Here is a 21,557-nt window from a genome sequence, read left to right as displayed (position 1 = left end):
GAACACAGTCGTGTTCATTTGTATACAAATGGTCTGTCTGGTGCTACAACAGCAAAACTGAATAGTTACAGCAGAAACCACACAGCCTGCAGAGCCTAAAATATTTGCTATCTGACCAGTTCACTGATCCTGGTCTACACTCTTTAGCTCAGTGCATGAGATGCTTCTGTGATCCGGCACTTGGATCCAGCTGCTCCGCCCTCCTTGCAGATCCCTGACTATTCCCTGTGCCTGCATACCTCTGTTCTGGCTCCTTTGCTAAAACACCCTCCTCCATGCCCGTGTCTATATTGTAGACAGTACTCAAGCATCAACCCTCTTATACATTTTTTCTTCAGCCACGAGAAGTTGCCTTCATACTCTTTTCTGTCCCCACTGGAACCTGCATATGCTTCTTTCATGGCTCTTAAAATTTGTCACATTTGTATGTTTCCATTACATCACAGTCTCTACTCAGTATCAAATAAGTCTTGAAGAGCATTCAAGTAACCACATCTAGTGAAGCCCTGCTGTGCTGTAAGCCCTGTGCTAGGCGTGGGAATATACCTCTGGACAAGAACTTTCTTATCTCACATCTCTGGCACCTGAATCTCTGTTTGGAACATAGTAGGTGCACAGTAAAGGCTGGCTAAACAAATAAGTGGAAGAGTAGGGACTTAGAAGCTGCTTAAGAGCCAAGAACAGCTTAAAGTCATCACAACAGTAGGCCATGCTGTCAGCTCTAAAACATCTTACCAGTTGTTCTTTGGGCTGCTTTTGTGAAGCAAGAATGAAGGGAGAGGCTGGGGAGGGAAGGTTAGTATCTGGCCTTGACTTCCTCTAGCCCTCAAGAATGTTATGGCTGCTGCTGTTCCCTCTGCTGCCACAGTAACAATTAAATAAATGGAACGGATAAGAAAAGTGACTGTGGGGTACTCTACAAATATGAAGTGGCATAGAAATATAAAGTAAGAATGCTCACACAATGAAACTGTGGTACAAATAATGAAAACGTGTTGCATTCAGCAAGATCAGTGGTGCTTGAGCTAGGAACTTCAGGCCTACAAACTTTTGAATTCTTTTCTTTGCCCTGAAGCCTGTTCTTCTGCTTCCTGAGCTCTGCTTTAGGTTTCCCCTAACCCCTCTTCTTCCCCTTGCCCTTCAGATGCTCAACCTGTTCGTGGCCGTCATCATGGACAACTTTGAGTACCTGACTCGGGACTCCTCCATCCTGGGGCCTCACCACTTGGATGAGTTTGTCCGCGTCTGGGCAGAATATGACCGAGCAGCATGGTGCGTAGGCCCCTCGGCCGCCCCAGCGGGGCCCACAGCAAAGGTTTCTGGAGTTCCCAGGGGAGAGGTTGGAATTGGAGCCACCCAAATGCCTGCCTGTTACAGAAGGAAAGGAGATTCCTCTTGATTGTGGCCCATGGAAGAGGCTCTGGTATCAAGCCAGTCACCAAAGACTTCTGTATCCTCCTTTCCCCTCTCTTTCCTTCTGTGACAGGGTTTTTCCCTTTCTGGGCTGGTCTCATCATCCAGTCCTCACCTCAGATTATTTGGGTTCAATCCCAAGAGAGGTTTCCAATAATCTTTTTCTGCCAATGGTTAGTGGACTCCTTTGAGTTATCAGGGGGGTTGACAAGGGTTTTTGGCCAGCTGGACATCTGGCCACCATGATCAGTGACTATGAGTGTTTTCTCTTTCTCATTCCTCTCAACAGATACAGTTGGATATAACTCTGAAATTATTTTTTAAAAACCAAACAAGTTGTTCTTCCAACTGTTCCCTTAAATATTTGTGGATTTTTATTACACGGAACTAAATTAAATGGTAGGAATTGGTGAAGATAAACTCTTTACTGTCTCTTTTGCTGTTTAGTAGTTCTGAAGTGATAGCATGCCTTCTAGGCTCTAGAGCAGGGATTGGCAAACTACATCCCATGGGCAAAATTCAGCCCATTGTCTGTTTTTGCAAATAAAGTTTTACTGAAAGACAGCTCAACCATTCATTTACGTATTGTCTCTGGCTGCTTACATACTACAAGGAAGAGGTGAGTGATTGTGACGGAGATGATATGGTCCTCAAATTTGAAAGTCTTTACTACAGAAATATTAGGTTGGAGCAAAAGTAATTGTGGGCCATTTTTGCAACAACCTATATTTTACTGTCAAAAAATTTACTGCCGAAAACATTTGCTAATCCCTGCTTTAGAATATAAAGGCAGCATTTTGGCCCTCTTGGCTGAGGACAAGGTGAGAGTTCTATGAATGCTCACTCCAAAGGAATGGTTCTGTTCCAGGTCATTTTAGCTTTTGGGTCTTAACTCACCTATCCTCTATCCATTCTGGTCCCCCTCTGAAAAATACTACAAGAAATATTATCCTTCACAGACATGGACCAAGTTGCTTCCACCTGGAACCCCCTTCATAATCAGAGACTTTTCCCAAAAATCTATCCTCTGGTGAGGCTTTTGAACTTGGGTCACTGTTTTAGAGACTGGAAGGGTGAATCAGAATTCTTTCCTTCATTAATTATTAATGACTTAGGGTACAGAGTTATCTAAATCCATTCCTATTACAATGGCTGAGTAACAGCTTTTTCTTTCTGGTCTTACTTTCTAGTAAATAGATCTTAGAAAGCAATGGGCAGTGTGTTAGAGGAGAAGGCAGCCAGGCCTGCGTGTCTTCAGCTCCATGGCCTTGGACAAGTCACGTAACCACTCTGGGCCTCTTTACCTGTAAAATGGTGATCGTGATACCTACATAACTTGCAAGGTGGTTGTGAGGATGATATTAAATCATGTGTGTAACTGTTATTATAATCAACAATAACCACACAGAAATGCTAATTGGAATGTCTAGAAAATCAGCCTTTGTAACCATGGATATCTATGGGATTGGGAGCCTAAGAAGGGACCTCTTCACTCACCCAAGAGGAGAAACCAACTGTGAGCAAAAAAGTCCATTGTTCATCTGGGCTAACTCAGGTATCCTTGGCTTCCAGAAACCCCAGCTTCTTGTGGTTTCACTTATCTTGGGATCCAAATGCCATGTGTATAAAACATGCTCCTCCCTACTCATTCCAGTTGCTGGGAAGAAATGATTCCATGAAGATGAATCATGAGACTCAGACATGTGGACTGGGAAAGAGCATAAAGACAAAGAAGAATTTCTTCTGTGTGCTTTGTAATTCACAGTGTAACTCATTCTAGTTAGAGTTTGGTTGGCTTTCTTTATAAGGTGGGTGAGGAAGACTAACAAAGTAATGTGAGCCAATGTCTTCAAAAGAAGGACTAATACCAGTTGCAAAAAATGTCAGTCAATAGCCACTCCCAACCCACCTATTTCCCAATCTCACTAAGGCAAAATGAAAGGACAACTGGCTAAATTACCTCCTCTCAAGAGTTGAGAGACTTGGAGGTACTGATGAACCGCTATCTGGAAGAATAGGAGGAATCAACCCTCAAATTTCAAAAAGCCTAGAAAGAGTAAAGCTGGACTGAAGCAATAGTCTCCATACGGCTGCAAGCAGGGACTGAATGCACAGAGGTGGAGATGCTGTGCTTATAATTTCCAGTGGAAACCCTGGTCTGTTCCAGGGTGTTTACAGACCTGCAGATCCCTGGGTGTTGCTTCTTTTTCTGGACCCTGACAGAGAAGATGCTGTAGCCACTGAAAAGTAATCAATCATTAATTCTATCCCTTCCATAGGAAGCTGGTACTCTCTAGTGGGCTCCTGGGTAAAGGGTTGGTAAGATAGCTAGAATTCTGGCTGGCTCCAGCCAAGCTGCTGTTGGCTGAGGGGCAGAAAGAGGGCTGGGGGGACAGTGTCCATGGCTTCCTCCCTGGCTGCTCTCTGAACACAGACCTCAGCAGGCTCCTACTGAGTAAAGAAGACTTGCCCAAGCTGAACACAGAATAATCTGTCACAAAGAAAAGCAAAGCCCTTTGTGATTTCCCTCATGCCAACTGTGTTCCTTGCTAATTAGCCTAATGGGAAATTTGTCTCTTCCAGACTTCAGAAAGCCGCTGACTTCCCACTGCCCCTGAAAAGCAGGTCTGAGTAACTGACTGTAATCAGTGTCTGTGAAAAGCAAACAGTTCTGCAGTCCACTTCAAGGCAGCCTGGCATCTGCTCTGGACAGCGGTCTGAGTCATTTGTGAATTGGCAGGCTTTGTTCCTAGAAGCCTAGCTAGAGCCAGGGCTGTGTCTGCATCTGGCCAGGTATGGGCCAGATAGGTATAATGAGGTGCTCTTGGTCATTAGGCAGTTCTCTTTGGCATTGGCTGGGCTCTGATTTCCTTAGAAAATTGCAGCAGTGCAGTTTGGCAAGGTAATGGTTCTCTGGTGCTTACTGTTTTCAGTCTTTCCTGGTCTGGCTTTGCCAGGCCCAAGGAAAGAAGCTGCTCTGACCTCTTTCAGCCATCCTCTTCATGGCTAAGCTGTCATTTCTTTTCCACCCTTCTCTGAGTGTCCTATTAACCCACCTGTGCTTCCTTTACAGCGGCAGGATCCCGTATAAGGATATGTACAAATTAGTGCGGGTGATCTCGCCTCCTCTGGGCCTGGGAGAGAACTGCCCCTACAGGGTGGCTTGCAAGGTTTGCCTCCCAGTCCCCAGCCATGACCTGCCGTGGGATGCAACATCTAACCCCTCCTCTCTGTCCTCTGCTCCACCACCACTGCGCCACATGAGGGAACCTTCATGTTGCTTTCCTTTGAGTTTAAAGAGGTCCAAACCCTTCCAGAACCAGCAGCTGTTATATAAAGATAAGGGCATACTTTGGGGAAAAGGCAGAAGAGTTAAGAACTTCATATGAAGACCAATGTGATTGCTCTCTTCTTCACATGCACACACTCATGTATGTGTGTATATACACATGTACACACACACACAAACACACACACACAGGTCCACCTTAGTCTGTATAGTTAATCAGAGGGTCCTCTCCTTTCTCTGTAGAATGCAGAAATGTTTTTAAACCAGCAAAAGAATTCTGGCTTCTTTTCACTGGAGAAGGAGAAGACTCATTTTAGCAAAAGAGCCTTATCTTCCCATATGTAATATATGGAGTATGATCCTAGTGATCCCACCCTCCCAGCTCCTGGATGGTCTGGTCAGAATGACTATGAAAGCTATAGGACAGGAGGGGTGAGAAACAAAGAATTAGGGCAAGAGGTGAGAGTAGGTAAAAGAGGCATGTATTTCGTGTTGTGTGGAAAAAAGTAGTAACAGCTCAGAAAGTCTGAGAAGATTACAGTGAATGAAGCACTACTGAGCAGAGTCCCTGCCTTAGGGTCCTGCCATGGGTTGCTGTGAGGGATGTGAGGGGGCTGTCATAATTTCCAAGTCACTTCTTGTCAGTTAGACCAAGGGGTGAGTAGAACCTCCCTGCTCAACTCTGCCATACCCGGGGAATTCTCTATATCCCAGTGGCTCTACTAAGCCCCTATGTAAGGCCAAGCCTGCTAGGTAAGGAACCCTCTCCTGGTGCAAGTGGAGGGAAGCATGGGCTCCCTGGGGCATAGCACTGCCCAGGCAGCTGGAAGATGACCTAGGCTCAGGAAGGATGCCAGCCTGGACAATGGGATAGAGCTGGCCTGGGATGGTGACACAGTGATTCCATACTCAGGAGGCTGGACAGCTGCCTCTGCTGAGACTCTTTAAACTCCACCCTGGTGAAACCCGCAGCCGCATGTGGGAGAGCTGGGGAGGGTAGCATGGCATGCAAAATGCTCTTCCTCCTCCTGTTTTTGTTTCTTCTGTCCCCAGCATGCCATCGACCTGGCACATGCTGGGGAATAAAGAGCAGTCTTGTCCACAGAGCCAGGTGGAAGCAACGGGGCCAACTCTTTGAGCAGCAAGCACAGCCCACCACCTTCAGTGCAAGACGCCACCTCCTGCTGCACACACACACCAGAGGGGGGATACACGACGTTCTGCCTGTGGGTTCAGTGGAGAACAGCCTGACTTCCAGGCCAGCGCCCCAGCCGGGGTCAGAAACTCCAACCCATGGCTGGAGCACCGTCTATCCGGTTTATACCACTCACACACAGCCCTGGGAATTGAAAATAAGCTGTGTTGTATTGGGGAGGGATGAAGTGAACAGGGAAGTCAGGGGAATGCTAATCAAGGAGAAAATGAGTCCCCATGACTATTCCCATGGAGAGTCATAGGGACCAAAGGTTGCCACTAGTGTTCCCAGGTCTGTGTGGGGCGTGATATAAACCGCACCAGGATGGAGTCATGTCTACGATTTGCCTTGATTAACAGGTTTCCTATTCTTTTCCCGTTTGTCCATTTTGTTTTGTTTTTCTTCTCCTGTTTTCTGTATTTTGTTCGTTTTTGCTCTCTGGGAATGCCTATTCTCCTCTCCTACCTGTCTGCATCCTTCTCCCCACTTCCCTGTCCTTTCCCTGCCACCCCACTGCCCCGCTAACCTACCCCATCCCAACTCACCACCCTCCATGAGCAGTGGCCGCATCCATTACACTGAGATGTATGAAATGCTGACTCTCATGTCACCTCCGCTAGGCCTCGGCAAGAGATGTCCCTCCAAAGTGGCATATAAGGTAGACCACCCCTTCCTTTGTTCTGGGCTAGAGACCAACAGGAAATGGGATCTAGTTGTGGGGAGGCCAGAACATGGGGAGGAAGCCAGGCTGGGGAGGCGGAGGAGGGAACTAAGGAGGAAAGGCATGATGAGACTGAAGAGTCAGGAAGTTTCCCAGGAGGATGAACTCATGAGGCAATACAAGGAATGGTTTTTAATACTGTTCAACATGGTTTTTTATGTGATATTTTGTGTTTCTACAACTGTGTGGCTTCTTGTGAGTGAGTTACCTGATAAGCAGTGTTAAGTGGTGTGTTTCCTTTTAGAGGAGGCAGAGTGGTGGCCTGTGGGATGGCATATATGGGCAAGAAGGAAGCCTACAGCAAAACAGCTATCAGTGCTCATATGCAAAGAAATATCTTCAATCAGATAAATTAAGGAAATCATGCAGAAATTCCTTTAAACATGGAATTGTTAGGAGAAAGGAAAATTCCTTTAAACAAGAAATTTTTAGGAGAGAGGAAAACTCATAACAAATGTTTTCACCCATGACATAGGAAGAATGGCATAGGTTCCTTCTAGGTATAAGAAGAAAAGAGGAACCTGTCTTCCATCCTGTGATAGACTGAGGAATGCAGCTCTATTCCACTAGCCCAGCTACCCAATTCTCTTGGAAATACTCAGAAGGAAGGGAAATAATGGGCACAAGTTGTATTCAGCATTAAATTTGACTTACTGGCATAACATAGTTATGGGGCCTGGCCCCAGAGTTATGGGTGTATTCCCCCATGGCTTGCTGCTTAGAGATTACTGTACACTGGGAGTCACTTGCCCTTGGGGTGCTCATAGCTTTTGGACATGAGTTGTTTTGCCACCCATTAGTAATAGTTACTGTTAGTTCCCCTTTGCTATTTAGACTGACCTAGAACTCTGGAGCTCTTTCATTCACCTAGGAACACATCATAGTAATGTTTCCACTTCTCTAGATGTTTAAAGAAGTGGGAGAGAGATGGAACTCAAATCCAGACAAGAAACTGGCTTTCCACTCTAAGACACCATGTGGCATCAGCTTTAGGCAGGATGCTGCAATGGGACGTTAGAGACCCTTCTTTGGGAAGAGGTACTTCCCTCTCTGCCAGGCTGGTGGTTCTGCCAGAGGACGTTCTCCTGCTGCTACCTCACGTTGTATGGCCCCAGACAGCATCTCACTGGAACATGACCATTAGGGACCCTCATTCCCCCTAGTACATGGCTCCTCATGCACAGCTTAGGGGCTGGCATCCTTTTTGCTCACGATGGCCACATCCAAAAGTACCAGGTGGTAGAATGTGGCCTTGAATTTGTACTTCTGGGATGAAGCTTGGTGGGAGAAGGGGAGCGGGGATTGGAGGAAAAGTTAAAGAACTCCAAAAGCAAAATACTCTCTGGAAAGTGGATTTGGCCATTTCAGTGCGATCCCTTTCTTTGGGTGAGGGAAACAAGGCCTGCCCACTCTGCTCCTGCCTGGGCCACCCTTCCTCATTCTGTCTCCTCTGCTCTCCCCATCCTCCTACCCCAGAGCCTGTTTGCACTCTCCCCCTTGTCCATCCTGCTCCACCTCATCCTTTAGACAAGTTGGACTTATGCATGTTCAGTCATGTGCTGGCAAATTTCATCTATTAAAGACTCAAAAAGGGGGCACCAGGATGCATCTTTCAAGTTAGATAAGCAAAGCAAAATCTCATTTCTCACTGTATTTCCATATGAGTTTCAGGGGGTATTCATGGGACAAGTGGAAATATGCAGCAGCCTTGAACAGGGAATGGAGCCACCTCCCAGAGCTGACTCCTTTCCTTGAGCCACTTCTTTTAGAAATAACTTCCCATCCCTATCAAAGACATTCTTAGGACTCCATGGGGGGGCCTTACAGAATAATTAGGGAAGCCCCTTCCCTTTGGAATTTGGCATCATTCCCTTGGTGGAGAAAAAACAAACTACAACAACAACAAAAAACAGCAGCAAATGAGCCTTAAGTGAGAAGCAGGGAGAGAAGGACTGGGGCAGGGGATGGGGATCCTTGCCCTTCTTTTTTGTCTGTGCATTTGACCTCTGCCCTTTTCTTCCTTTCTCACTGAGGTGTCTTTCAATTTTTTTTTTTTTTTTTTTTTTTTTTTTTTTTTTTTTTTTTTTTGCCTGCTGTTTCTTTTTTCTCTTTCACACAGAGGTTGGTCCTGATGAACATGCCAGTAGCTGAGGACATGACGGTCCACTTCACCTCCACACTTATGGCTCTGATCCGGACAGCTCTGGACATTAAAATTGCCAAAGGTAAGCTTAGGAAGGGAGGTGAGAAGGAGGAATTCTGGAACAACTCATGCAGGTGGCACAGGATGGAGATATTTGAACAGTCATCTATCCAGCTAAGGACACAACAATGCAGTCATCTGAACATCAAGTATCTGACTCAATAACTAATAATTGCCCTTTCCTTCTGGTACAATGAATGGTTTGATAATCTCTAGGGCTTCTCTCAGCTTTAAAAGTATATGATCTTCAGTGTCTGGCTCACAATAGGTATTCTAGAAATACTTATTGACCGAAGGTTAATTTTGTCCTTTTTTTCCGTATATGGTTTATTTTCTCTGAAGTCTTGAGAGGCTTCTGTGGCAGAAGGTGCTGTCATAGAGGCCACGGTAGTGTTTTATTCCTCTTGATTTCTAATCATTGATTTAGGAGAGAACAGGCTTACTACTACTTCCAGGTGGACCTTTAGCCTTTCTGCTCTTGTGCAATCTAAATCCTTTTTAAAATCAGGTCACTCAGACTATGGAGTTAGGGTTGCTGGAAGGACTGATGTGTGGATAAGAAAGCGGAGGAACGTACTTGCAGCTATTTTTATTTTCTCCTCTGATATATTGAGCACCTGGGAGGCTTTTAGAATGAAGGAGGAAGTTGCTCTTAGTCTGAGGGCCTCAGATCTCCTGGCAGGATATCCCTGAGTCACTGAAAAAGGGAGCCAAAATGTGTTCTGCTTCTTCAGCAGAAAGACCTGGTATTGCAAGATCCACTGTCACTCAGTGCCAAGATTTCCTCTTAAAATATGAGGTGCCCTGCTGATTCAGCTCCTACCTCCACCTCCTCCCTCAGTCCTGGTTACTTCCAGGTCTATTCTATTTATTAGTAATTTATCTTATTCTAGGTGGTGCAGACAGGCAGCAGCTAGACTCAGAGCTACAAAAGGAGACCCTAGCCATCTGGCCTCACCTATCCCAGAAGATGCTGGATCTGCTTGTGCCCATGCCCAAAGGTTTGGGTCTTCTCCTGGGTATCGTTGTCACTGTGGGCCCAGCATGTGAAGACTACGTCTTTTGGGGGAACCCAGAGTGATCAAAGAGATAAGGAAAGTTTGCCCTTTTCAATTAATAAGGACAAAAGGGACTTAAGGATAAAACATGTTCTTTAAGATAGGTCACTGTGGTTGTGGATGAGACTTCCTGGGTGTATAGCTCTCTCCCTCCATATAATACTGCTCAGCAAACCCTCATGGGAGAAAGGATGTTGTCACTTAGTTATAGAGATTTAGAATGGTAAGCGTGATGCTTACTCATGTACTGCTTATCCTCAGTATCATCACCATCACTAGGTGGACATGCAAGCCGCCTGAGGACAGATCAGGGGACCTATGCACTCTGCATCCTCAGATCCTGGCACCATGGGGGCCCTCAATATACATTGGATGAATGGGTGACTGATAGCGCAGACCTGTTCCAGAGAGTGGGTAACAAAGCTTAGAGGTTCCTCACTCTTTCCCATCATCTTCTCCCTCTTCACCATCATGCCACATTTGTGTTTCTAGCCTCTGACCTGACTGTGGGCAAAATCTATGCAGCAATGATGATCATGGACTACTATAAGCAGAGTAAGGTGAAGAAGCAGAGGCAGCAGCTGGAGGAACAGGTGAAAGTCAAAGCCAGCATGCTAAGTGGGTGGGCCACGAGGAGTTGCAGGAGGGGATAGGCCTGTGCATCCCTGGGGCATAGTGCCCTGCAAGGACTTAGAAGCAGCAGTAATGGGTGCGGGGCCCAAGAACTTTCTAGTGACGTGGAATTAGAAACCCAGTGGATCGAAGGTTAAAATGATCAAACAAGGGATAAGTTATGTGCCTGTATTATCCATGTTAATTTTATTTTCCCCACAGCAAACTCCGTAGTCATTGGAATTCTTTTCTTCTCCTTCCCTCTTTTTGCCCAGAAAAATGCCCCCATGTTCCAGCGCATGGAGCCTTCATCTTTGCCTCAGGAGATCATTGCTAATGCCAAAGCCCTGCCTTACCTCCAGCAGGACCCCGTTTCAGGCCTGTGAGTAGCACCAAAACATCCCTGGCATGGCTGCTTACAATCTGTCACCCATGCTGTTGTGCAGACCCCAAAACTCACTGCTCAGAAAGGCCCAAGAACGAATACTCTGAGCTTGAGTGATCCTTTTTCTGAAGTTGAGTATCTTGAAATGATTTTCAGCAGGAGTAAGAGAAAAGCAGACTAAGCATACTTAGCACTGTGGTCAGTGTCAGAGACGGCGATCACTGTGAATGAACAATAGAAGAAGGGAGTTTGATTTGTCTTTTAATATACTTGGGTCTTAGGTGTAGTTCTGTTGTGAAGAAAAATAATCTCCTCTCTAATTCTTGGTTATCGCTTCTCCATGGATCTAGTGTCCTGCTGGAAGATACAGCCTCCTTCACAGGTGCCATGCTGGCTGAGTGTAAGAGGGGAATGGAACCAGCAGTTACTGCTTTCCCTGAGGTTGACACTTCTAGAGACACTATTTGCAGAATCTCACTTGATTCCCACTCTAGCAGCCTACTATACCCTGGAGGTATATATTAATATAACCACTTTACACATGAAGAAACTGGAGGCTAACTGAGGTTAACTACGTTGCTTAAAGTCCTGGCTAGTAGAATGTGGAACAGGAATTTAAGTTCCTTATTTCTGACCCCAGAGTGTTTTCACTATACCATGTTTTCTTTAATGAACAAAAGGGACCGTATTCAGAAAGGGAACTTACTTTTCTATAATAGGAGTGAAAATAAAACACAAATTAAGGAATTTTCCCATCCTTCTGAGTGATAAGCCTTAGCCCCAATTAATCTACTATAGCATATATATCTCATAACATAGTTCGATCATCAGCAAGCATTTAGCGCATACCTAAAGAACACAAGTCTTTCTACTCAATGTAAATGAGCTTTTGTGATTGAGTTTAACAAAGTCCCAGTTCTTACAAAACCAGGAATCACCAAATCGCTTATCTTAGTTACTAAGAGAGTGATACTCAGGGCTTGGGAATGAGACCTCTGTCAGAGTCATTTGGAATTTCTCAGATCATTGATTTCTTTCTGCCTACGGGGCTGGACTGTTTTTGAAAAGCACTGTTTTCAGAGATCAAAGTCCAACATCTTTGGAAGAGAAGAAAAGGACGAGAGTCATGACCAAGGTCATTTTTTTTTTTTTAATAATGTGATGTGATGAAGTGCAGGGTGTGAATTCTCCTGTCCACAGAAAACAAGTCAGTGTTTATCTTCTGCTTGTGTAGGAGGGAGGGAGGGAAGGAAGTATGATTGGAAGAGTGGGAACTCTTCACTGGAAGGGTTTACGCTGTTTTTGGTTGTTTGTTTTGAGACAGAGTCTTGCTCTGTTGCCCAGGCTGGAGTGCTGTGGCGCAATCTCGGCTCACTGCAAGCTCCGCCTCCCGGGTTCATGCCATTCTCCTGCCTCAGCCTCCCAAGTAGCTGGGACTACAGGCACCTGCCACCATGCCTGGCTAATTTTTAGTAGAGACAGGGTTTCACCGTCTTAGCCAGGATGGTCTCAATCTCCTGACCTCATGATCTGCCTGCCTCAGCCTCCCAAAGTGCTGGGATTACAGGCTTGAGTTGTTTTTGTTTTGCCAGTCCTTGGCTTAGAAATGGGGGACACCACCCCCTAAATTGCAATCTCTGTTTATCTACAACAATTTGCTTTACAAATTAACCCACCACCATAAGATCACTCTGGCTTTTCTCCCATATATTTATTGATCCATTTACTCATTGATTTTTACTAATATTTATTAAGAGCCAATATGTCCCCAGAGCTGACTTAGGCACTGGGGCTACGGCAGAGAACACGTCCCCATGGAGACAAATCTGGAAGAAGAAATTACAAGCGCGATACAGGCAAACAATGCTGAAGGGTGGGCTGTTGTGATGTCATGGAAACAGCTCACCCAGTTTGAGGGTTTAGAGAGGCCTTCCTGAGGAAGTAACATTTGAGTGAGACTTGAAGACAAGCTCTTCAAGAGTGGTAAGAGAAAGTATGGTAAGTTTAAGGAACCTAAAAACTGTCATGATGGTTGGAGCATGGAGAGCTCAGGGGATGTTTTAAGTTATGGATTTGGAGAGATACACAGGGGCTAGTACTTTGGGGGCATTATAAGCAGGATAAAGAAGTTGGATTTTGTCTTAGGATAATGGGGTTTTATGCATCAGAATCATGTGATCAGATGTGTGCTTTCTTGAATTCAGTATAGGCTAAATGGATTGGAGGGAAGCAGTTCTAGAGGCAGGAACACCATTTCGTAGGTTACTGCAGTTGTGTAAATTATCAGTGATAGTAGCTTGGACTAGCAGGATAGAGATGGAGACAGATGGTCAGACGTGAGATATTTGGTAGATAAGACTGGATAGGATTTGGTGATTGATTTGGTACTTGGACTAAAGGGAAAGGAGGAAGCAAAGGATTCTGGGTGAAGCCTTTGGGTGCATGTTGGTACATTTCCTGACATGGGGATACTGGTGGAACAGCAGGCTGGTTCCTCAGAACCATCTGTGTTTCTAGAGCCATGCATTGTTCAGTAGAGGTTGATCTAGGGGTACAGTGGTAGACATGACAGATAGGGTCGCTCCCTCAAATATGATGGAAAACCAGACATTAAACAGGATTATTGGAAAGAAGAAAAGTCGCATTTTCAGTGATTTAATTACAGTTCTGATAAGTGCTAGAAAGAGTTTACAGAGCGGTAGGGGAGTTGGAGAGAAGTGTTCTGCACTCTTAGAGTGGCCTCTATTAAAATCTCGAGGCAGAAACAAGCCTAGCCTATCCAGTGAATTAAAAAAGGCCGCCATGTCTGGAGTTCAGGGAGCAAAGGGGAAAGTGGTATAAGAGGAGGCTAGTGAGGTAGGGACCAGATCGTGAGGGAGGCTGTGTTCAGAATTCTGGACTTTATGCCCCAGCTTGACAAAGTTTTCAAAGTAGGAGATCACTCTGGGTTCCAGTTATTTAACTCTGTGAGATTACTAAGTGATTCCAAGGGTCCTCTCCCTCTACTGAGGATTCCATAATTATTTACTCTCTGTAGGACAAAAAGGAACCCATTTCTTTCTTTCTGAGACATGATCTCACTCTGTTGCCCAGGCTGGAGTACAGTGGCACAACCGCCTCACTTCAGCCTCTACTTTCTAGGCTCAAGTGAACCTCCTGCCTCAGCCTCCTGTGCAGCTGGGACCACCCCAGGCACGTGCTATCACTGCTGGCTAATTTTTTTGTAGAGACAGGTCTTGCTTTGTTGCCCAGGTTGGTCTCGGATTCCTGAGCTCAAGCTATCTTCCCAGTTCGGCCTTCCAAAGTGCCGAGGGTACAGATGTGAAACACAGTGCCAAGCCGAGAACTCATTCTTATAATAGCTGTGCTCAATCTTGTTCCCAGTGGTTCTCAGGAGATGCCACAAGTGAGGAAGATGACTGACATTTAGGCAGGTCATTTAAATATCATAAAAACTCTGTAGCAGCTGTGAAAACTCAGCAAAAGCTCTCACTGGAAGCAAGGGACAGATTAGGTGATTCTCTGCTCTTCATGTCTTCCTCTGTAATCTAAAAAACATTCCTATTGATTGTTTTTAAGTAATTGGCAATCCTTGCTCATGCCTTGAGTTTTCCATTGGATGCAGAGTCATCAGCAGTAGACTTAAAAGAGATGGTGTCCCATCTCTCCCTCCTAACTCCACCACCAAGAGAGCTGCTGCCCAGCCACTGACCCCAGTCCTTCCTCCCGTAATCTGGAAGCTCACTCTGCATTCTTGAGCAGGTCAGATGGTAGCTATTACCATACTGGTGGCAGGCAGCCAATAATTTGGCAACAGGCACCACATTCTCCAGAGAGCTCGGCTGCTTCTTTCTCTCCTAACCAGCCCAGTGGATCCCATCAGGTTAAGAGTGCCTGGAAGTACTAGACAGTGGTTTAATAACAAGCCTACTGTGCCAGTTCTGCATTCTTTTCCCTTGGAGGCCTCTAAACAACTTGTCTCCATCCTCTTTTCTCACCACCATTTAAACCTCTTCCTATATTGCCATCAACCAAGAGGTTTTCATCTCCTCACCACCACCTCTGAAATCCTTCTCAGTTCATGAACCAACAGACTTAATGTATGGTACAGAGTAGTCCTTCAATAAATGCCAATGGAATTGGACTGAATTGTTTAGTTTGGCCAGGGATGTTGGCAAAATAAGACCATATTCTTACTGCAAGTAGGGAAAATTTTTAAAAAGTCCGTGGCTGCTTAATATTTAAACAAACTGTTCACTGTGTAAACTAGGGTGTTTTTCCACCAAATGGGGAAACTGAGCAGAAACAGGTTTACAATCTAGCGTTGGTCTTCTATATGGCTGAATGTGACAAATGATGTCATTTGTCATAGACATGCTAGTTCGCGGCAGAATAATGAATGGTCCCAAAGGCAGGATGCAGGTTGAAAACACCAGTTTCTGTCTTTTCCAGTGCTTTTTTTTTTTTTTAATTTTAGGACTAGCCACATGTAAGTTACTAGGTTTACAAAAGCCAGTCAAGGCTAAAGGGTGTTGTCCTGCTGGGGTGGGAATTGCTAGTGGCAGCTGTGACATGACTGTCCCTCATTACCTCTGGATTTGACATTGCTTTTCAGGAGTGGCCGGAGTGGATACCCTTCGATGAGTCCACTCTCTCCCCAGGAGATATTCCAGTTGGCTTGTATGGACCCCGCCGATGATGGACAGTTCCAGGAACAGCAGTCTCTGGTGAATGCATGAGTTATATGACCTCGAAAATACTTCCTTGGTTTCCTGATCCCTCTCACTAATTTTAATACATAGTCATGGTCCGTCAGGAAAATCCATTCTGGTAGTTTAGCCAGTTGCCCTGGAGGTGTCCTGCCTTAGCCCTTTTCTAGCCCAGTTTCTCATGTGCTCTGACAATGTTCCCTCTTCAGGTTTTACAGTCCCAGAGGTCCCTTCCCTGCAGCAGGAACTTAAATTGCTTTAGGCCAAGCCCTCTTAGTTTATGCCCAAGTATCAAGTGTAAGACCAGAAGTCACATATAAAATCTTGCCTTTGATGGGGAGCTTGAAGATACATCACCAGAGAATGAGTGGCACCAACCCTGCCTCTTAGTGTAGTTAGGTACTGCTTGTGGGACACACGAATGCCCCATGCCATTCCTTAGTGATGCCCACCTCCTCTAGAACCTAGCAGCAGCATGTGCCACAGTGATGAGCTGCCTGCCAGGAGCCACAGCAGACTGTCCTATCTCTCTCTGCTCTGTGTGGGTTCAGGCACATTGTCCCTTTTGGTCACAATTCAAAAACATTTTAACAGGCCACTAAAGTCACTTCCCTGACCCCAAAATGAGTTTATTAGCATAGGTTCAGGCACATTGTCCCTTTTGGTCACAATTCAAAAACATTCTAACAGGCCACTAAAGTCACTTCCCTGACCCCAAAATGAGTTTATTAGCATAGGTTCAGGCACATTGTCCCTTTTGGTCACAATTCAAAAACATTCTAAAAGGCCACTAAAGTCACTTCCCTGACCCCAAAATGAGTTTATTAGCATAAACGGTGAAATTCCTGGCCGGGCGCGGTGGCTCACACCTGTAATCCCAGCACTTTGGGAGGCCAAGGCAGGCAGATCATGAGGTCAGGAGATCGAGACCATCCTGGCTAACATGGTGAAACCCCGTCTCTACTAAAAATACAAAAAAAAATTAGCTGGGCATGGTGGCAGGCACCTGTGCTTCCAGCTACTCGGGAGGCTGAGGCAGGAGAATGGCATGAACCCGGGAGGCGGAGCTTGCAATGAGCTGAGATCGCGCCGCTGCACTCCAGCCTGGGTGACAGAGCAAGACTCTGTCTCAAAAACAAACAAACAAAAAAGCAATCCCTGAGAGACCTATTGAGTCAAGTGAAACCTTGAAGAAGAGAGGAGAGATTAAAGTTTTGGCTTAGCTAATATAAAGCTAAAATATGGTTCCTAAACATCATTGACTTTACCATTATTCCTGGTTCAGGAGCCATGAGCTCAAGGTCTCCCCACCCCAACTTCAGCTTAGAATCGAAGCCCAAGCAGTCATTGGACTGAAGAGAAAAAAAGACAAAACCCAACCGTTGCAAAAGTCTGTACAGACAGCTTGTACGGAATTCCATATCATTTAAATTCTGATTCATCTGTGGCTCTTCTCTCCTGATCCCTCCCCGCTGCTACTGTGTACCTCAGAGCCACCCTGAATGATGTGTGATGGAATGGGCACCCCCTCAGAGGGCGAAAAACAGTAGCTCAAACAAATGCATGCTTCTATCTCCTGCGAGTGCTGAGACAGCGAGTCGTGTGCATGGTTGTGTGGGGGAGACAGTTAGTCCAGAGGCCCCCAGGGCTGAGTGATTGACTGCCTGAGGGTGTTCTTGATGAGGCAGGTAGGAACTCGTAGAGTCATTCTCTGCCCTCCCCTCTGAGGAACTTAGCACCAAGACCTGTGGAATAATTGGTATAGGTAGTTTGATTCTTAAAAAGGCCTCACAGCATTTTGCCTGCCTGGTGATGTGTCTAGTGGGAAAAAAAATCGCAATAATGTGTCCTTTCTTTCACAGGGAGACTTTATGACATCATTTCTGTGGGTTCCCCAGGGCTGAGCCGTAGTGCCAGGACTTTTTGGATATATGTTCATCTCATTGTCAGTACTGGTGTCTGTAATTCAATTGAGGTGTCAGCCTGTGCTACACACTTACCACTGTGTACTTCTGCCCATCCCTTGGGGCCGCTGCTCCATGTCCGCAGGCGTGGCCATGATTGTGCGTGTGCATATGGAGTGTGCGTCTCACACCACCTCTGATACCTGTAGACTGCAGTGTTGTTACCACGTCTGTTTGGAGTCAGAACTGTGTGCTATACAAAGCATGTACTACAAACACTGTAACTCCCTCAAGTGCACCATAGCACATGTCTTGGGAAAGTACCCCTGCCATACACACCAGAAACCACTCGGTCACATAGGCTAAGGTGGGGGTCCCAGACACTCTTTCCTTTGGGCAATGCCGTACATGTTTTTAGGATGTCATTTCCTAAATATAAAATAGCTTTTTCTGGTACGATCTCCATCTGCCCAAGATGTTCTTAGATCTTTTTGTTGGGTAGCCCACGTAAACATCTCTCATACAGCTCTTTATACGATGATACTAGCTATCTGTATAGCGCATGCACGACTGCCAAACAAGAATGACAGAACCTTAGAGATTTCCAGTCCAACCTAATAACACTCTAGGCTGGCACAGTCCAAAACAATAGCTCTTAGCCACATGTGGCTAGTCCAAATAAAATATAAACTATCTAATTTTTTTATTGATTACATGTTGACATGCTAATATTTGGATATATTCAGCTAAATTAAATGTTATGAAATTTCACCTTTTACAACATGGTTACTTGGACATTTAAAATTCTGCAAGTGGCTTGCATCATCCTTCCATGGGACTGTGTCACTCAGGGCATCCCTGACAGCCACCCACCACATCTTTGGATGGTTTCAACCAGAAGAAAACTCTTAAAGTCATGTGTCTTAAGGCTTGAGAAGACGTATTTGACATCAGAAATTGTTGACTTCCCTTAGAATACTGGTTTCTATTTAATTGATAAAAGGCTTCTTCAGATTAAAAGAATAAATCCAATGCTATCACTTCTTAGAAAGTGAACTTCACATATCTGAAAAGTATTATACCAAACAGTGTTTGTTGCAGAAAACAATAAAATCTCAATCATTGCTTAGTGATGAAAAAGAGGAATCTACACCAGAAAAATAGGTGCCCTTCAGCACTCAATCCCAGCTAGAGCTTCCTGTCTGGAACATATAGCACATAGGGACACACACACACACACGCACACACATATACATACAACTGAGACCTTAAAGCTGCAAGTCTCTCTTTTGAAAGCTATTCTTGAGGAGGCTGAATTGTCCCCTGGACGTGAGAAGCAATGAGATGGAACCAAGTCCCACAAGCTTGGCTGTGTGTTTATTTCCAGGAGCCAGAGGTTAGTGAATTAAAAAGCGTGCAGCCCTCTAACCATGGCATCTACCTTCCTTCGGACACCCAGGAGCATGCGGGATCTGGCAGGGCATCCTCTATGCCACGTCTGACTGTGGATCCCCAGGTAAAAAGCAACCACCTACATTAATGCAGTGGCATCCGGGCTGTATTAGCTGGGTTATGGAATAATATCTGATATTTGCAGGTGAGCCGTTGACTTGCCTGCACCCCTTCCCTATAAATAAAACCTGGCTCATGGGCCTTCTCTAATAGAGCCTGCTTCTCCGGTGTTTTTAATGACCCCCTAACCACAACAGCCCAGCCAACAAAACTGCATACCTCACTCTGGACGGGCTAAACATTCTCAAGATTCAACCAGCCATGCAATAAATATTTTCCAGGATCTTCTCTGTGTACTTCTCCATCCTTTTTTTGTTTCCTGACTCCTCCAGCACATATGCAGTTACTTACACACACAGGTCGTCAGGACTGTCTGTCCTAACCAGTGCAGGCCACACTTCATTTCTTTGTCTGTTTTCCTGGTTTCTTTTTCCTGTCTGTCTGTCTTACATCAGGTTTTGACAGAGACAAGAAGTTTTTGTAGATTTGTTTTAATATCTGTGGCAAATCAAAATGCCAAAATTTAAAACGGGGCTAGGTGGGATTGATGGCAGCAGAGGGAGAGTGATACATTCCTAGCACTTGTTAAATTACAAGCTCTCCTACGCTGTAGTGCTGCAGGGCAGGGCCTTCTCTAGCAAGGGCATTAAAAAAAAAAAAAAGCAAAGCCATGCTTCTTTCATGGATGGGGTGGCCTCTTAGACAATTGCCCTCACATGTTTCAAAGCAGCACAGTATTTGCTGCAGCCTGGATGCGCCCCATGGTAGAGGGCTCTATGGGAGCTTGCACAGTGCCTGCCTGCATTCTGCTTGGCTTTGCCTTGGTACACTCAGCTACGGGAAGAAAAGATCCTGGACCATTTCCAGTGACTATGTTAACATAATGTAAGGATGCTTTCTTGAACAGTTTCCACCAGCTAAGGTTTGAGCAAGAGAGATTCAAGGGAAGTTACCATTTCCAGGGGTTACAATTTGCCTTCCTCAACGTCTCAGCCTTGCTGCTTCTGTCCTTTTAGATCTTTTCAATCGTTAATCCATACCTTGTGTTTCTCTGGGGGCTTGTATTTCCAGGTGGTGACAGACCCTAGCTCCATGAGACGTTCATTTTCCACTATTCGGGATAAGCGTTCAAATTCCTCGTGGTTGGAGGAATTCTCCATGGAGCGAAGCAGTGAAAATACCTACAAGTCCCGTCGCCGGAGTTACCACTCCTCCTTGCGGCTGTCAGCCCACCGCCTGAACTCTGATTCAAGTAAGGAGGTCTTCAGTGTCCAGCTCTTTCATCAGGCAGTGGGCTCCTGCCCTGATGGACTTACTTACTCTCCGAGGACTGTAGATAACCAGAAAAGAATTCAGAGACAAGGGCTGAAGAAAGTAAAGGATGCTCCTTACCAAAGGGAATTCCTGTATCTGACTTACATCCTCAAACAGGCCAAAGCCCTCCTCTGTGTTCACCAGAAAGGCTGTTGCAATCCCTTCCTTCCGCAGCAGGGCTATACAAATCATTAGAATTGAGGGAGCTTTTCAAATAGCCTTCTGCAAAACCACTGGGGCTTTTTAGGATTGTATTAGAGACCCACTGTGAGGACGGAACTTTAACCACCAATTCCACTTCAATCCAAACAGTGCTACCTGGAGTTATTTCCTGTGTTTGAATTTCTTTTCTTTTTTTTTTTTTTTTTGAGACAGAGTTTCGCTCTGAGGCCCAGGCTAGAGTGCAGTGGCATGAGCTCGGCTCACTGCAAGCTCCGCCTCCTGGGTTCATGCCATTCTCCTGCCTCAGCCTCCTGAATAGCTGGGACTACAGGTGGCCACCACCGTGCCCAGCTAATTTTTTGTATTTTTAGTAGAGACGGGGTTTCACCGTGTTAGCCAGGATGGTCTCGATCTCCTGACCTCGTGATCCGTCCGCCTAGGCCTCCCAAAGTGCTGGGATTACAGGCATGAGCCACTGCGCCTGGCCTGAATTTCTTTTAAGCTTTTTGCTTAAAAAAAAAATATATATATATATATATATACACATATATACATATATATATACATATACATATATATACATACATATATACACATATACATATATATATACATATACATATATACACATATATATACACACATATATATATATACATACATATATATATTAGTCTGGCTCAACCATTTTATTTTATTGGATAAAGGAATCAAAGTTGAAAAAGCAGTGACTTGTCCCATGTCATAGGGCCATTAAGTGGCAGAACTGGGACTAGCACTGGGATCCTTTCATTTCAATCCTGGACTTCTCACCATGGCATTATGTTAGGTGTGTTATTATTTAGTTCATAGAAATTTCTTAATTCCCTTCTGCTGGTGCCACCTTCCCCCCAAAAAGTTGCACAGCCATATTTATGATAGAGTTCCTGAGCCATATTGCTAACCAAGATCCTATATTGTGTATAGCATAAATAGAAACAGAATAGATTGCATTGTTTGACATATGTGTCTCTAGTGGCACCTTGCAAACTTACCTTCTTACAAAATAGGTAATTGCTAGCCTGACTTCTCCACTGCTTC

General features: G+C 45.1%; 1 protein-coding gene across 9 annotated transcripts in view; it reads left to right on the top strand.

Moving 5' to 3' along the window:
• The window catches only part of CACNA1E (calcium voltage-gated channel subunit alpha1 E), a 332,731-nt gene that overhangs the window by 300,555 nt on the left and 10,619 nt on the right, over positions 1–21,557 (top strand). For 4 of the 9 annotated variants that reach the window (XM_030818792.1, XM_030818791.1, XM_030818790.1 and 1 more), the window contains 9 exons: positions 1,145–1,272; positions 6,459–6,555; positions 8,738–8,843; positions 9,715–9,822; positions 10,372–10,472; positions 10,767–10,873; positions 15,492–15,603; positions 18,877–19,005; positions 20,073–20,253. In XM_030818792.1, coding sequence (XP_030674652.1) covers positions 1,145–1,272; positions 6,459–6,555; positions 8,738–8,843; positions 9,715–9,822; positions 10,372–10,472; positions 10,767–10,873; positions 15,492–15,603; positions 18,877–19,005; positions 20,073–20,253 — 1,069 coding nt within the window. The other 5 variants (XM_030818794.1, XM_030818793.1, XM_030818797.1 and 2 more) reach the window with 3 other exon arrangements.

The sequence above is a fragment of the Nomascus leucogenys genome, chromosome 9 (assembly GCF_006542625.1).
Source record: "Nomascus leucogenys isolate Asia chromosome 9, Asia_NLE_v1, whole genome shotgun sequence".
NCBI classification, from domain to species: Eukaryota; Metazoa; Chordata; class Mammalia; order Primates; family Hylobatidae; genus Nomascus; species Nomascus leucogenys.
Note: the sequence above shows the minus strand (reverse complement) of the source record. Positions and strands in the feature narration are given on the sequence as shown.